Source organism: Fopius arisanus, unplaced genomic scaffold (assembly GCF_000806365.1).
Source record: "Fopius arisanus strain USDA-PBARC FA_bdor unplaced genomic scaffold, ASM80636v1 scaffold00043, whole genome shotgun sequence".
Lineage (NCBI taxonomy): Eukaryota > Metazoa > Arthropoda > Insecta > Hymenoptera > Braconidae > Fopius > Fopius arisanus.
The window spans coordinates 901341-918376 of record NW_011887782.1 but is presented as its reverse complement, the minus strand read 5'-3'; the positions used below and the strand labels follow the sequence as shown (position 1 = coordinate 918376).

General features: G+C 37.6%; 2 protein-coding genes across 4 annotated transcripts in view; both read left to right on the top strand.

Annotated features, from left to right (window-relative positions):
• cnk (connector enhancer of ksr) overlaps positions 1 to 17036 on the top strand; it is a 113343-nt gene that overhangs the window by 77207 nt on the left and 19100 nt on the right. For 2 of the 3 annotated variants that reach the window (XR_892212.1, XR_892213.1), the window contains exon 5: positions 14269 to 14473. The exons of the other annotated variant lie outside the window; for it this stretch is intronic. The gene's annotated coding sequence lies outside the window, so the exon portion shown is untranslated. The remainder of the gene's footprint in view (positions 1 to 14268; positions 14474 to 17036) is intronic. 3 annotated transcript variants of the gene reach the window in all.
• On the top strand, positions 7768 to 9092 carry LOC105267021 (uncharacterized). Its single transcript, XM_011305587.1, has 2 exons — positions 7768 to 8311; positions 8635 to 9092. Exons 1-2 carry the CDS (start codon positions 8216 to 8218, stop codon positions 9013 to 9015), a joined length of 477 nt encoding a protein of 158 aa, XP_011303889.1. The 5' UTR covers positions 7768 to 8215; the 3' UTR covers positions 9016 to 9092.

The following is a 17036-nucleotide window of genomic DNA, read 5'->3' as shown; positions in this document are numbered from 1 at the left end:
AATATTCAGGAAATGGGGCGTACCAAAGATAGAACTCTTTGCTTCAACAAGAGCAAAAGTAACAAGACATTATGTATCTCTAGACTGCACAGATTGTTGCTCTGTCTTCACAGATGCCTTCTCTTGGTAGTGCAGCTGCAACCTAGCTTGGGTGTTCACCCCACCGAACCTTATACCAAGAATACTCCCACACTTGAACAAGTGCAAGGGTCAATATCTAGTAGGAGCTCCCAAGTGGGAGCAAATCTTCTGGTTAACAGATCTAACTAACAGAGCACTAGAGCAACCAGTGCCCGTCACCAACCTGGAGTATGTACTGATAGATGTAACAACAGGGTTTCCCCCACTGCTGTACCAACAACTATGTCTGCAAGTGTAGAAGATTGTGCTCGTCAAATCTAGTCAAAGCCTGGTCACCAGAGGAGAAACCACTTGTTAAAGAAAGCTGGCGCTCATCAACCTTAGGTACCTACAAACCCCCTGTTGAAAGATGGATAAAATGGTGTCAAAGCAACTCGGTTAACCTTAGAAAACCAGAGGGTCACCAACTAGCAAGATTCTTGGCAAACCACCATTAAAGAAGGTTTAGCTCATAACACAATCCTGGTACACAAATCGGCAATAGCAAGATTCAGTTCGGGTATACCAGGGCTAAACTTAGCTTCAGATTTCTGGGTGCACCAGACTCAGAAAGCAATAGGGACTAAGAGACCAAAAGAGGCAAAACCCCCCATCTGGGATACCCAAATTCTATCCAATTGGTTAGCAAAAAGTACTAAAGAGCTATCTAATTTCGAGCTCTCAAGACGAACAGCAGTACTTTTCCTCCTGCTGTCAGGCAGAAGAATCCATGATCTCACTCTTCTGAAGATCTCCAATGAATTTTCTGATTAACAGAGGAGATGAGATCATTCTTTGGCCGGAATTCAGATCAAAAACAGACAATCATTCCCATCGACAATCAGGTTGGAGACTCTCCAAGAACTCCAACTAATGGCTGTATCCAATCAGTATGATCACAGCCATGCGTAAAAAATCAGCGTCAAGAAGAAAAGAAGGAGACTGCGATACTCTGTTCATTTCACTCAATGGTACGCTAAGACCTGCATCTAGAACCACATTAGCTGGTTGGGTACGGAGTGTGCTGAAAGAAGCAGGCATTGACAGTCCACCTGAAAGCATCCGAGCAGCAGTAGCCTCAAGGGAATGGCTGGATAATCTGTCAGTGGAGGACATCTTACAGAGAGGCAACTGGAGATGTCTAGAAACATTCAGAAAACACTACTACAGAGACATCTCGATTCCTGCACGAAGACTCCAGATTCTTCGTTAAAACAACGTCGTTCCAATTTAATCATGAACAAATCTTTCATCTTATCCAAGAAAAATTTAACTATAAAAGTTACTTTATAATTTCACGCCAATGGATCTCATTAACTTAAACCTTTCTAACTTACAATTCGGATCTCTTCTGAAGAATATTCTATTCTTTTCAAATGATCAGTTATTACCAAAGTATTAATATCAAAGATATTGTACTAATAAAATTATAATCTTAACAAATTCTATTACTAATAATCATAATTATATAAATTCCAAGTAACCCTTTTCACATAGCGTTGAGCGGTGGTCTTCAGTAGAGTACAAATAAGCCTCTCTATAACAAATAAGGCTAGTGTTTTGAATTACAACAAAACACGGGTTATGTGTGCGAACCGATACACGGTATCCTCATACAGATCTAACTGTTGACAGACGGCTATGAAGCTACGGCTGAAATCTCCGCGCACATCAGGTGACCACGTGACCCCTAGTTGTATACTCCGAGGGGAGTAAGAGGAGTAAGAGGTAGCCGATTCAAGGCAAGTACGCAACAGCATTTCTCAATAGGGATGCCGCGTATCGGATCCCACACATAATCCGTGTTTTGTTGTCATTCAAAACACTAGCAATTTGCATTTTATTCGTATATAAATACAAGAAATACCGACAGCGGAGGAGTTGAGACACCAAACTGGCGTGCAAAGGGGCGTCAGTTCAAATCCATACCAGTACTTCTGGTGATTTCAATTTCAAGGTTAACTGTGGAACGGAAAAGAGAGGACTGTACCTGAACCAAATTTTTCCCTCATGCAGGTGAGGTTTTTCCTTGGTACATGGTAAATACAGGGTGGAGGCCAAAGTCCCCAAAGGCGCAATGTACCCAAATTTGTTGACATCGGGAGCAACTTCGGACTTGATAGAAACAAAAGAGGGACTTGTGTAGGATCAATATTGCTCGAAGATATTAATTTTCTTTCGAGACTTGAGACAATTTTAAGACTTAAGAATGATTTACGAGGCTCAGGTCTAAATTCATTTCGAGACTTGAAAATGATTAAGTGCTTTTCACGTCTTGAGATAAATTGAGTGCCGAATTTGCAAGTTTTGGCACAAATTCGGCACTCAATTTATCTCGGGACTTGAAAATGATCAACTGATTTTCACGTCTTGAGATAAATTTAAGATAAAATAAAAATTCAAGTCTCGAGAAAAATTTGATTCGAAATTTGTCTCAAGAGTTGAAAATGATTAGATAATTTTCAAGTCTCGAGACACATTCGGGACTGAATTAATCCCAAGACTTGTAAATGATCAAGTCATTTTCAACTCTTAGTAAAAATTCGGGACAAATTAAGGACTTCAAAATCCCTTGATTATTTTCAAGTCTTGGGACAAATTCGGGACTAAATTAAATTCGTCTGAGCATTTCAGTATCATCTACGAAGTGAATCTATGCGAGATCAAGGGTTGATCAACAAATGAAGTCAATTTTGAAGAGAGAAATCATCGACATCATGCTTCAACCCGCATAGAATCTTTCATACTTTTTTGTTATTGCTGAGTTTGCAATTGTTTTCGCAAACGAATAAATGTGTTCGTATACACGCATAAAAATCCGTTTTCGTCTTTGAATTATAAATTATAATCCATTGAAAAAGCTTCAGCGGGAAAGCATGAGTGTCAACGGTGACATCCAGTGTCCAGATCCTCCAGGTGATCCTTCAGTCGAAGCTCTACCAGGGACAAAGAGGAAATGGCAGAAGCAGTTGGAAGATAGCGTCCACGAGGGCCACAACTATGATTATCACTCCACCACCTCTATCACCATGTAATTTATGGCTTGTCGATCAATCCCACAAGGTTTTCGATGGATTAATTTCATACGTGATATTTAATGCAGAAAAATAGTCTGCAAATACAAAAGGAGACCAGCGCCTGATAACCAACCCTGTAAAGGCAAAGCGACTATTACAGATGGCCAGTGGACTGTAACGGAGGGGCACAATCACGATCCCGATGATTTGACACTAGGAAAAAAAATGTTCAACCAAGAATTGAAGACAATGACCGAAAAGCTCGACGGTAAAAGGAATCGGGATATATTCGATCAGTGCATGCAGAACTACTCCCTTATTTTTTATTCGACATGGAGAAAAATTCGTAGAACACCGTAGATTTCATGCGAGTAAAACTTTCCTATGATTCCTGAATCTATCCAGCTGTACCGGGCCCGGCCCCGAGCTACCCGAAGCTCAGAGGCACGGAACCGGTAACTTTCCGCTCATTGTTTTTTTTTTCAAGTTTTTTTTTTCAATTTCGTTAGGTTTTTTTCGGTCCAACATCGCTTGGACTCCCGAGTTACATAACTGTGAGGCATTCTACCAAAATACTGAAATTTTAAATAGTATCTTTCGTCACCCGGCCGAAAAAAAATATTCTGGTGATTATGAGTTTGCAGTCCGAGGCGCAGTTGAGGACTACTAATATAACGATCAGAAACTTTGTTTTTGGTCGAGTAACGATCAATATTTTCCATTATTCACGCCGTAGGCAGGGTTTTATGGCCGTGGAACGAAGCTTTTCTTTTTTCCTAGTGACCAAATATACTTTTTCTTCCAATAGGCCATCTCCCGATGACTTTCAACCACTAGAATTATATTTATGTAGTTATTTATTACTCTTTCACTCCTATAATTTTTCCCATTGGCTATTTCTCATTAACACTCCCTCCATTCGATTCTTTCGTCAGTTTCCCTAAGCAGCGCAGGAGAATATTTTACTTTCTACCGTCAATGATTTAAAAATTCAATAGTATAAGTCGATCATACGCAGCAAAATCTCGAGATGTCTTAAATAATGAATGGGTAAAAAAAAAATTTATTGTCTCGCTGGAAAACCATGGAGATCTCTACCAAGGGCTCGACTCGTTTCACTGCGTTCCTTTTTGCTTTACAGCGAGTATTTGAATGAAAAATAATAATAATTGAGAAATAATTCAGCCATCCGACAGCGAGTCACATCTCCTATCGTTCCAAGAAGAGGTCCATGAAACGCTATAAGTTGAATGTAAATTTAAAATATCCTCCCACTCTGGCAGAGTTCAGTCGAGAATTGAAAGAAGGAAAGGGACAGGACCACCTCGTTTACTCGAGAGGCAGAACGACAGCACAGGTTCTTACAGATGTTAATGGGGATGTTTCAGTAGTTTTAGCTGATTTAGAGTTTATTGCGAGGATCGTTTCTGATCATATGGGAGACGAGGCGACATTTTTCATTGATGCCACCGTCGATTCAGTTGCGCCCAATTTGAAAATTCGACAAATACTAGAAATTCAAATCTGTATCTTCGATCAAGTAAGCCCTCCAGTTAATTGATTTTCAGCTCAATTTTTTTTATTGGAATTCTATTTCCTAGGCTGTGTGCATCGTTCATGTACTCATGGAGCGGAAGACTACCGAGTCTTATTACGTAGTTTTTGAATATGTCTTCAAAGCATTAGCCCCAGAATTGACGAAAAAGATGAAAGTGCACATGAATTTTGAAGATGCAGGAGGGACGCATTGTTACAGGTCATACCCTCCGCATCTCTCGTACTGTGCAAATTTCATCTGGATCAGGTATTCAAAATCGCGGAAAAACAATAATATTCGTAGCTTTTGTCGTGGAACCATTATTCTAGACGATGATTAGGCAGGCATATAAGGAGAAAGCTCTGAAACGCTACAGGAAAAATGAAAAAATCAACGACAAAGAGAAGCAAATTGCCAATGGAGTACAGAGCTCCTTGGTGTTGATTCTGGCACTTGCCTTTCTCCCGAGGAAGTTCATTCAAAATGCATTCGCTGAGATTCAGAGGAAGATAACTGATCCACAAGTAAAACAACGAATGGACAACTTCCTTGAATATGTGACCAGTGAATGGATGGAGAAGTGCAAGCCGGAACAGTGGTCGGTTTATAAAGCTCCTCGTTGCACGAAGAACGCGGCTGAGTCTTGGAACAGGACCTTGAACCAGAGGCTCAGCAGACACCCTCTACCTTGGGATTTCACCCGTACTAAAATGAGCTTTATGACGAGGGGGTAGTTATGAAACATTTTCGCAATTCCGTGAAAGCATTGCACCCACTAAAATCGAATTGCGTTTTTTCCCCAATTAATTCTGAATTCGATATATACGCCTTGTCCCGAATAGCCCCACCCCGCTCCTCCCTTCTCAGGATCCATCATGATGCCTACAGATCCGATGAATCCTGGAGTTCTAAGCCAATCTAGTCGTACCGGGCCCGGCCCCGAGCTACACAGCTAGCGCCATTTTACCGGCCTTAAAAACTGTTAGATGGGACTGGACGAGAGATGGCATTTTTGAATGGTCACATTCTTAATCGATTTATTTATCAGTTTCTAACATGTAAAATTGCCTCTTTTTTAGTCTAATCGAGTGAGTGCCCCCTCATAATGTAACTTCTACTTTCAATATTGATTTTGATAATTATAGGGGATTTTTTTTATCGATAGGTGAACTCACTTCATTACAAAATCGAGTGGTATCCGATTATTCGATAATTGTTAATGGCGAATTTCGAAGCACATGTCGCTTAGGTGATTCAGTGATGGAGAAGAAATTGATAGAATTCACAAAAAATTAAAACGGAAGAGATTTACTCCTTATGAGTACCTAACAGCAACATCGACTCTGATTAATTTCGAGAAACGTAAAATATTGCAAGTCCCAAAAGGTATTTGTACAACTTCGTTTTATTATTTCTGTAGGGTACAAGTCAGAAAAGTCCAAGGAACTAAACCCGTCGACTGTATTCTATCAATCTACTCCTTCTACAGATTCAAAGGGCCTAAAATTAATTGTCAAGAAAGTGTAATTAGTGCAGTTCGAGTTACGACATGTTCGACAATCAAATCCGAAAAAAAATGATCGAGTGGCGAAGTGGCACCTTGCCATTCGTCAAATTCCAATTATAGGACAATTTATTGGGGAGAGCGGGACAAAATGGGACTGTAGAAACTTCTTTCTTGAATAAATTATTCAATTATTGCTCAAAACTAATATTTTTTTATCTATGAAAAGTACATTCCTTCCTCTTTATAATGCGCTTAAACTGGACTCATTTTATGTATTTGTTACTGAATTATAAATATTTGAATGAAAAGTCGAAACGACTCATTTTGCTCCGCTCTCCCTTATATATAATTCTGAAATTTGTCCACTTAAATATGAACGATTGCAATGCTTCCATTTGCCAAAACTCGCTTCGGAGAGTTTGTCCTGGAATGACTCATTATCGAGTAAAATCACTACATATTGACAGATCGCCGCTCAACCACTGGATTATTCTCCTTGTCTTCTTCCTTAAATGATTCCTCATTTTTTTCTCTTTTCAGAACCCCTGCCCTGCCCTTCTCGAATGGAATAACGAACCCAATTTTTCGACTTCACTTTTTATGTATTCATTTGTTTACGTTTCATTCTGCCCTTGTCATTCACCACCGACATGAAAAAGTTTTCGCTCGTGCTTTTCACGGGGAGAAATCCCAAAACGCATTCCGTTATTGAATCTGAACGCGTTAAATTAATTGATAATAGACCGAAAGTCCAAGTTTTGTGGTTCAACGATCGGAAGTACGTCGCGCGATTGATTAAAACCAGCGGTAAGTTATTCTCCACATAAAGAAAAGTCGTAATTTGATGATTTCAAAGAATTTCAAGTTATTGATTCTATTTTGATACTCGACAGATGATCGTAAGGATCTGGAAAAAATGACGGTATCAACGAAGGGAGAAATCCTCAATTCAGAGTCATTGGATTCTGCTGGAGTGCAAACATATGATGCCTCAGCACAACCGTTGTCCAGTTGCTCCACCGATACATCCCCCTCTGCTAGTGAGCCTGCAGTGCCAGCGAACCAAGGAACTCCAACATCATCGACATCTCTGTCTTTCAGTAACTCGCTAGGTTCTCCAGCTTTCGAATTGGCGTTTGCAGAATTTCCGTGCGACTTAAGCATATCAAGTAACGACTCATTGAGCAGTGAGACGCCCTTGCAAGTGGATGAGATAAGCGCAGAAATATCTGGCGTGCTTTTTGAAGATAATCCTCCGCCTGAAAGTGATGAGGAACAGGCCAGCACTGAAACACCAACCCCGGCTAGTGAGTCTTTGTCATACGAAAAGAAATTTTTCTTAAAAAAAAAAGAGGAAAATATTTGCGACCTTTTTACGTTTGACTCATGACTCTCAATCCGCTGTTTTTTTTTTATCGCCTCACTCAGTCAAGCCGTACCAGGCCCGGCCCCGAGCTACTCAGCTCGTAGGCACGGCGCCGGCGGCTTTCCAATCATTTTTTTTTCTTTTCAGGTGTTTGTTCATTTTTTTTCAGGTCTTAGACGCCGGATTCGGACCCGAGCTACCCAGCTCGTGGGCACAGAACCGGAATCAATTCATTCTTTTTTTTTTCAGGTGTTTCTCCAATTTTTTCTAGGTCTTCGTCACCGAGCCCGGCCTCGAATTACCCAGATTGGAGGCATGGAACCGGCGGCTTTCCATTCAGTATTTTTTCTTTCAGGTTTTCGTTCCATTTTATTTCAGACTTTCTTTTTCTCCCCAAATTTTCTTTTCCAATATCGACTGTGATTAATATAGAACATTCGAAAAAAATTGAATCGTTCCTTATTCTTTCAATTTAATTTTTTTCCTCCACGCAAAAAGGTGCTGTTGATGCTGTTGATTCATCGGTGTCAACAGCTGAGAGCTCAGAGGTGTTGTCTGAGGGAATTGACTCAACACCTCAAGTATCGACAAGGAGATCAGCATACGAGGGACTTCAGGATGAGATAAATCCTGTTGAGGAGTCGAGAGTTAATCCTGAACCTCCCGGAATGACGGGATCTCAGGAACGTGCTAATAAGCCACTCGACGAGGCACATCCTGCACCTTCAGAAATTGAAAAACCACAGCGATCTCCTCCGCAACCGGTAAGATTGATGATGTTCTATCCCCTTTCATCCAATTTTCAGGTTTTTTGTAGATTTTTAGTAGACTGTCGATGCGATTGACGCAAAAAGATATACCATTTCTCCAATTTATGATTATTTAATAACGCATGAAGTTTCCTCGTGGTGCAACCATCGTAAAAGTTCGTAAGTTATTAAAGAATAATAAACCGCATAAACGGTATAGTTTTTTTTCGCGTCAATTCAATCCATGGTTTGTCAGAAATCTACAAAAAAAATGTGGAAATAGGTGGACAGGGGGCAGAACATTCTTACAGGTACAATACATTTGGATTTTCTATGAGGTCGAGCTAGAGGGACAGACTGGACTTTCTGCCACTGAGGCTCCAATCGCTGGACCGTCAGGGGTAGAAGAGAGTCTAGATCGTGTCCACTTGATTGAAGGCAGTGATGTCCTCATAAGTTCCCACCGGTTAAGGAAAATCCTCTATGAGGTTGCTGACGACCATACGTCATCTATTCGGCGACTACTCAACGAGCTTGTGGGGGTAGAAAAGCTCAAAACAATGAGAGCAACAGGAAAAGGAGGATGGACTTATCTAATCCCTCCCGAAATACTCGATGCAATCGAGGATTACGTGGTCTCCCGAACAGAAGGAAAGATGACCCACAAAAAATTCATGCGTGTTGTTACAACCTATTTAAATTATCTTCGACATTATTAAAAAAGCAAAATAATAATTATTTTAGTTTATTTTCGGACACGGCCACCGCGCCATTATTTTGTAGACGAGTTCTAATAAATTGTTGCACTGGATATTATTATTTAAAACATTTATTTCTCACCAATGAATCATTGAGATCATGTCAACTATCGAAAAATCTCTTTTTTTTTGTATTTCCAAGACTTGAAAATTATCGAAGAATTTTCAAATGTTGGCACAAATTTATAACTGAATTTATCTCCAGGCTTAAATATTTAATTCCTTCTGAATTTATCTCAAGACGTGAAAACCTCTTGATCATTTTTAAGTCTCGAGATGAATTAAGTCCCCAAACTTGGAAATAATCAAGGAATTTCCAAGTCTTTAATTCGTCTTGAATTTGTCCTAAGACTTGAAAATGATCAAGTGATTTCCCAGTCTTTGGACCAATTTAGAACTAAATTTATGTCGAGACTTGAAAATAATCAAGTGATTTTCAAGTCCTTAATCTTTCAATTGTTTTAATTTAATCTTCAATGTCTCCAATTTTTCCCAAGACTTGAAAATCAGTCGATCATTTACAAGTCTTGGGATTAATTCAGTCCCGAATTTTCCCGAGACTCAAAAATTATTTAATGATTCAGTACCGCATTTGTCCCAAGACTTGAGAATTATCCAGTGATTTTCAAGTCTTGGAACAAATTTGGAACTAAATTGATATCGAAACTTGAAAATAATCGAGAGATTTTCAAGTCCTCAATTTGCCCGGAATTTATCTCAAGACTTGAAAAGCACTTAATCATTTTCAAGTCTCGAAATGAATTTAGATCTGAGCCTGGTAAATCATTTTCAAGTCTTAAAATTGTCTCAAGTCTCGAAAGAAAATTAATATCTTCGAGCAATATTGACCCTACACAAGTCTCTCTTTTGTTTTTATCAAGTCCGAAGTTGCTCCCGATGTCAACAAATTTGGGGACATTGCGCCTTTGGGGACTTTGGCCTCCACCCTAAATACATAAGGGGAGTGGGGTTGAATCGCTCATAAATTTCGGTAGAGCATACGATAAGGAAAAGCTTTATTTCATAATGAAAGAAATGAAAAATTTAAAAAATCGGAACACTTAAAACTTTTAGTGTGTCGACTTTATCCTCACTATCGGTTTGACACCAATCCCCCTACTAATTTTTGTTCATAGTCTTAACTCACTACATTCTGTTTGATCTTTATTTTTCAATGACCAATGGGAGGGCTGGGCGTTTCTTTCGATATAGCCAAAAACCTTCAATTTACTTCACTCAAATAGACAATTTGCATTACATTACTCTTGTGGAACGAAATTTAGGGGGTTATCACGACTTTTGAAATGTTTTCCTTTCAAAAGGGCGTAAAACCTCATTTTTTATTGTTATAGTGTATATTGTTATAGTGTATTGTTATAATGTTATAGTACTGTTCCATACGTTAAACCCCGTATACTATAAAAAATGATGGAATTGATCAGTCACTCACTACAATGAAGTAGAAAAATGAAAATTATTTATTCGAACAATATAGGACGAATTAACCCAATGAAAAAATCGAACTTCCTAGTTTTTAACAGACTAAATATTGCGAAAATACTGAGAAAAATTGGCGAAAATATTGAGCGAAATAACCAAGATTAAGCATTACAAATTTCCTCAAATCTTACTTAGACCTAAATTATAATTTCTCTTATCGTTTTCCATTCATTAATCAGGCTGAAACCGGTGATCGATTCTGGTGAACCCGTCCAACTTTCGTTCCAACCTATATTGTCAACGTTCTAATAGAGCCGTGTGTGCTGTTCTTATTGTTTGCCTTGTTCATCAACAGCAGAGTCTGCTTCGAAAATTTTGCATATCGTCCGCCAAAATCGTTCGCCTCATTACTGTTTCACCAATATTTTCCAATTAATATTAACCACATATACAATTGTTCATTAGGTTTCCCTGGTCGTTCAATCGATTTGTTAACTAAGGGCAGAAATGACTTAGAAATTTTGACACCCGAAAATTTTCGATGTAAATCTGTATGTATGCTCGTGAGGTAATCATAAATTTCGAAAATCTTTTGTTTTAGTTCCGATAAATAGCATATTACGGAACAACTGTGTAGTCGATTTTTTGACTCATGGGAGGGTTGTAACACATGACGAAAGCGAGTTCTACAATCCCACGAGTCAAAAAATCCATAAGGCACGTGTTTCGTATACTCTTTTACGTCATTGGGTCCGTTATCCGCTTCGCTCGGTAGCATCGCATAATTACTGGTATCTATGACATAAAAACGTTTAAAATAAAGGCACGTGTAAAATTTGTCCTCATGATTGGTACTAGTTTAAAGCACATCTTCGTCAAATTCCAGTTTCCTCCTCGCCATAATTTTTGCGATACAGCACTCTTGATAGTAGATTTTGTCACGAATTGATGGATACACTACCGTACACGGTGAAAAGTCAAAAACAAAGTCATCAAAAACTCATACTACAATCGATCCAAAAATTAACAGACTGCTTAGTAAGGTTACATCATTGCAATTTAATGGGTTGGAGTCAAGTGTATCGGGATTGAAGTGGCCTACAGAGACATCTTGATGAAATTCAGGGAGTTGGCAACGTGGAACAGCCATGAAGGAGTGAAGAGAAATATTTTTAATACGAATCATGATGAATTGCAGATACCGTTATTTTGTACAACGGGCGTAGCAATAAGTTATGTTTGGTAGGAAATAAAAATATGTACATTCATTGACGTGAAGGAATAGTTCCTTGAAATTCCGGATTAATAGCAATAAAAAATATAATAGATACATGGATCTGGTGCTTATATATAATAAGAAAGCTTCATTATACAGCATTTTGTATTTCACGAAACGAAATGTATGGCAAAAAATAGATTTCCTTATAATTATTTTCATCAATATTTACTTTGTTCGCATGAATATTTACGCCTAGTGTATCTAGTAGTGAATCCATGCGCAATTGATGTCAGAGACGATCGCAGCCAGTTATTTATGATAGAAGAGATGGCTACATTGTCAATGGTCACCATTTGCACATCTTCTGAATAATGTTTCATCACGAAATATATTCAACAGAAGAAGCCATAATTCATAGTATATGGAACTGTTACATATTTTTTCTGCGTCAAATTATTAGTGCGAATTACATCACGTTCGTTAGAGAATCTTATAGAAATACATAATTACCACCAAATCTTGATTGATACAATAGCGCAAGGAATTTTTCGAAATAACCGAAGTTCATAATAATGCACAGGAAGAGTCAGGGCATATAACGTAAAGAGTAACTTGAATAATGCCAAGAATACGGGAGAATGAAGTGCAATGGCCTCTATTTTTCGTAACTATTATACTGTAAAATTTATATGTATGAAACTGTATTTTATTATATTGGAGCAATCCATTTTTGTCTTATAAAATTGCTCATCGAAAATATAACATATTCATTAGAAAAGAGTCCGAAATAGAAAGTATAAAAATTTGTGGAAACTCAAATTTACGAACGATTGAAAGTTGATTTGTCCTGAAAGTCGATCGATAAAACAGAGTACATCGTTAGTTTAGCTTTAGGCTCCTATCAAATTAGGATGAATCAAATTTCGTCCTTCTAAATTTTCATGTGCATAAACAGTTGTGACTTATTCCTGCACGCATCAAAACAAAACGATTGCATAGGCCGTCTGTCTGCCATGGTAGAGTCTAATAGTAATGTCAGCAACATTTAATATACTATATTTAAAATATCAGCAGTATAGAAATGAATGTACAAGACATTGCTTACGGAATCGCAATTGGAAAATAAGATTGATGACCTTATCATTATTCTCCATAATTTTAATTTGCAACTAATTATTTCCTTAGTACAAAATGAAAAGAGGTTCCACCAATTCAGGAGATAATAAGTAGGGCAACAGTCTATATGGACAGACAATATCCCGATTTAGTAGAAAGAGAAACGTTGTCACATATTAGATATTCATATATTTTGCTTCATTTACATTCTTCTCATCCATGAAGTACATCATGCATCATTTTACATACATCATTTGCATGATGACGAAAATTTGATGATCTCTATCTTCGTTCAAAAATAGATGTCTATGTAATTCTTAATCAAGTGCCTCTGATCTTCAGTGGAAAAAAGATTTAGAATGATAACATAATCGCTCAATGTTTGAATTTTAGGCCAAAAATACCGATTATTTTTACACATTGGGATCGTTCTTATTCCATGGTTTATAGTAAGGGGGAAAATTTCAATTGCTGAACTCCATTTTTGAATTATGAATTAATAGCATTTGATGGAAGAATTCAAGAGTTTCTAGCATATGGTATATAGTCAAAAGTGTTTATAAACAAGATCCTTTCGAAAAAGGGAATAATAGATTAGAAAATTCAATCCGTCTTTTCTACATGCCTTCCATTAACATTTGATAATAATACACCCTCTGATTGGACATTACCGTGGTCGACGCGTTTCTTGGTAACTTACTAACGCAGTATTTTCAATAGTCAGTAGGTAGAAATTATGGATCCCTCGAATTCGGCCGAATTTTCATTCAACCACACGTATTTCGATAGACTTGTCCCCAACCCAATTTAATCTCCAAAATTAATGTTCGGTTTAGTCAAATTTTCAAAAAAATCTACCGCTGTAATCCAACGGCCAAGACACTCATAATGGTTATACGGGTGAAATAAGGGAATTAATAGCATAACTATATTCGTGAGTTGAAAATTTCTATAAAAGATCAAATCATTACAAAAACCAATTCGATACTGGGCGAATTACGTGTCTCCATCATCAGCTGATGCTTGACAACCACCAGCGATTGAATGTTATCAAGCGAATAGGTAACTGAGGCTAGGACAAGATCGATTGAGAATCGAAATGCAAGTTTCGATAGTTCAGTATCCAGTATTGGTCCCATCAATCAAATTGGTCCCGTTTAACTTTTGATATCCGAGGACCTTCGCCGTCTTGCTTTATATCCATATTAGTCTAAAAAATCATGAAATACGATTTTAACATTTAATAGATGGAAATGATCAGCTATAATTTTTTCGCCTATTCAATTATTATTAGATTTTTCAGATTTTTTTTTCGTTAAACGCTTAGGAAAGTCGATTTTTTCAATTGAAATTCTTTCATTGTATATTATTTGAATAACTAATTTCAATTTTTCCTACAACAATGTAAGCAATAACTAACCAATTTCATGATTTTTCAGACTGTACTAGATGTTCCATACGGCAGAGTTCCACTAAAGCAGTAACAAATAAGGTTTCACATACTTTTTAAATGGGAAAATTTTACCGCTGTGATAATCCCCTAAAAATCTGTCTACAACACCTACCCAACGCCATTCATCGATTTGAGTAATATATTATATACAGTAATATATACAGGTTTCTGGGTACGCCGAAAATAAAAATGTAAGCCCTTTACACAACCTAGTAAGTAGTAACTATATTTAGGAATAGGAAAATAACCGTTAACTGCGTACGCTCGTTCGTAACATTAACCCCATTCACATTTCACTGCATGGAAAACCCGTTTGCAAATGACTGTGGGTATGGTAGTAGATGTTTTAAGTGATGGTTGTGGTGATACGACTAGTGTGCGGTTCTGGCGGTAATCCAAGCTAGACATTCTTTAGCCGGGTCCCTACTCGAATTGGTGACCGCTTAGCCGTATTTTCCCACGAGTAACTATGCAGTGGCTGGGAACAAGTGTAAGGACACTATTTACTACTTAAAATTCTTATTTTTTTTCTTCTCTTAGGTGGAATGATGCGTTCCTTTGGTAGGTTTTTCGAAAGTTTTTCACTCGTAGTAAAACTCTTAGAAAAAACAAAGGATAATATATAGTTGATTGAACGATTGAAACAGAAAATCACTTTTCTTTTTTGTAACTGTGATAAAAGCAGCTAAACAACAAGCTTGAAAGTAATTTAGTTCTGAATAATGTCGTTCAAGCCCTCATCGATCCATTCCGGGTTCTTAATGACTCAGGTTTTGAGCAAGTATGAAACGATTTCTGTAAAGGACTTACGACTTTGTAATCTCGCGCCACCATAAGCGGACCAATAAGGAATCGTGGTTTCATGATTTCGAGATTTTCGAGATAATCGGTTGTGTCAAACGTGTCCCTGTTAGAATAGGATTAATTTCTCCATTCAGAATCTACGTAGACTTGCTTTCCATTCGTCAATTCCGTTCGAACCAATGTTAGATTATCAAAGGCTCAATGGGTTATTGAGAAGGTTTTTCCCTTGCTGTATGGTGAAGGCCCTAGATCTGTAAACTTCACCTGGAAGAGCATGATAATTGCAAGTGAAATGAAAAACATTCCTGCAGATTGGCATAACATTTGCCCTAGCCTTTTACTGAATGAAATAATGTTGATCGATGGCTAAGGTCCACTGCAAAGTAATCCAATACATAAATTCCTTTTCTCCCAGTTTTTTAAACATTTTTCTCAAATTGGAGTGTAAGATACAACCGATTGTGGTGTAACAAATGCACCATTTTATCTTACAGTCCTTATCCCTCTTCGCAGCAATCGAATGAACGCATTACTCCAGTTGTGGAGACAAACAAATAAGCATTTAAAGGTACATTAAACGCAACTGACTTCTTTCCTGATAGGATTACTGGGTACATCACTTTCTACATTAGCGACCGGTGTAGAAAAAGAAGATCTTTTTGGTGACACAAAAAGATTCTCCAGAAGACGAAATCTTTCGGAGATAACTTCGGAAGATGTTCGGAAAAAGTTCGGAATATCTCTTGGAACTATATTTTTTTTTTTGAAGATTTTCCATATCAATTTTCTAAAAGATTTTAAGAAGTCAATTTTTTTTGGCAGACCTTTAGAACAAATTTTTTTCCACAATTTTCAAAAAACCATTGTTTTTTTAAAATTAATTTTTTCCCTTTTAAATTTTAACTTTAGCGGACGCTCAGTAGTGATCCCGCTAGTAGGCGGCCGCTGGTTCGACTCCCAATTCGGTCGGGTTTTTTAATTTTCTGGTAATACCCCAGATGCGACGTAGCGACTGGCGCCAATTGTCAACTTCAATTCCGAACTTGAGTTTTATCCTGAAAATATTTACGCAAATCTTGACGGGACTAGATATTTCACTCAAAATTCTACAAGGTTAAAAAGAAGAATTTTAAAGACTCTTCCAAAGATTTTTGAAAAATATTATAAAGACCTTTTCTTCTTCGCGGGGACCTACCGCATAACTGAGGTTTTCTCATGCTTTTCGTCCGGTCGTTGCCCGAATGAGTGCAGTTGGGTGCGGAAGTCGATCCATAGCTACCACAACTAGGAAGGAAGTCCGAAGGGAATAAAATGTTAAATGAACAAACTTTGAATATACGTTGACACTCATTTAATTTGATTAAATTCTAGGAAAGTTGGCTGGCGAATTTTTGCAACCGTTTTAGTCTTGAATATTATATTAGGAAGTCATTTTGCATATCAAGATTATTCATGGCGTATATGGCAAATGTTGCTCGCAGAATCGTAACGCATCCAGAATAGCTACAATCATAATTGCCTATACTTTATAGGCCTTTCATTGCACTATATTTCTTCATTTATCACCCTTGATTGGCCTCATCGCATCAGTAAGTTGACAGCTTCCTGAAAAGTAGTAGAGGACCTATGAATTTATTATTATCTATTTCTCAAGATCCCGAAATCTAATATGAAGGGTACAATGTAATTAGCCAGCAGTAAACAACATATGGGGCATTCTCCGTCAACTCAGCCACCCATTTTCGTCATGGTCTTAGAAAATTCTGAAAAAATTCATGCTTGTTTCGATACTCGAAAAAGTTTTTTGTGAATTTTTTCAGATTTTTCGGCTGACGGGCAAAGGGTGATTCAGTAGATTTTTCCGAATTAATTACTTTCCATTGTAAGTCTTAGCTGAACAGAGAAAATTTTTACATTCTCATACATAAAATTTGTATTTTTTTCTCAGCT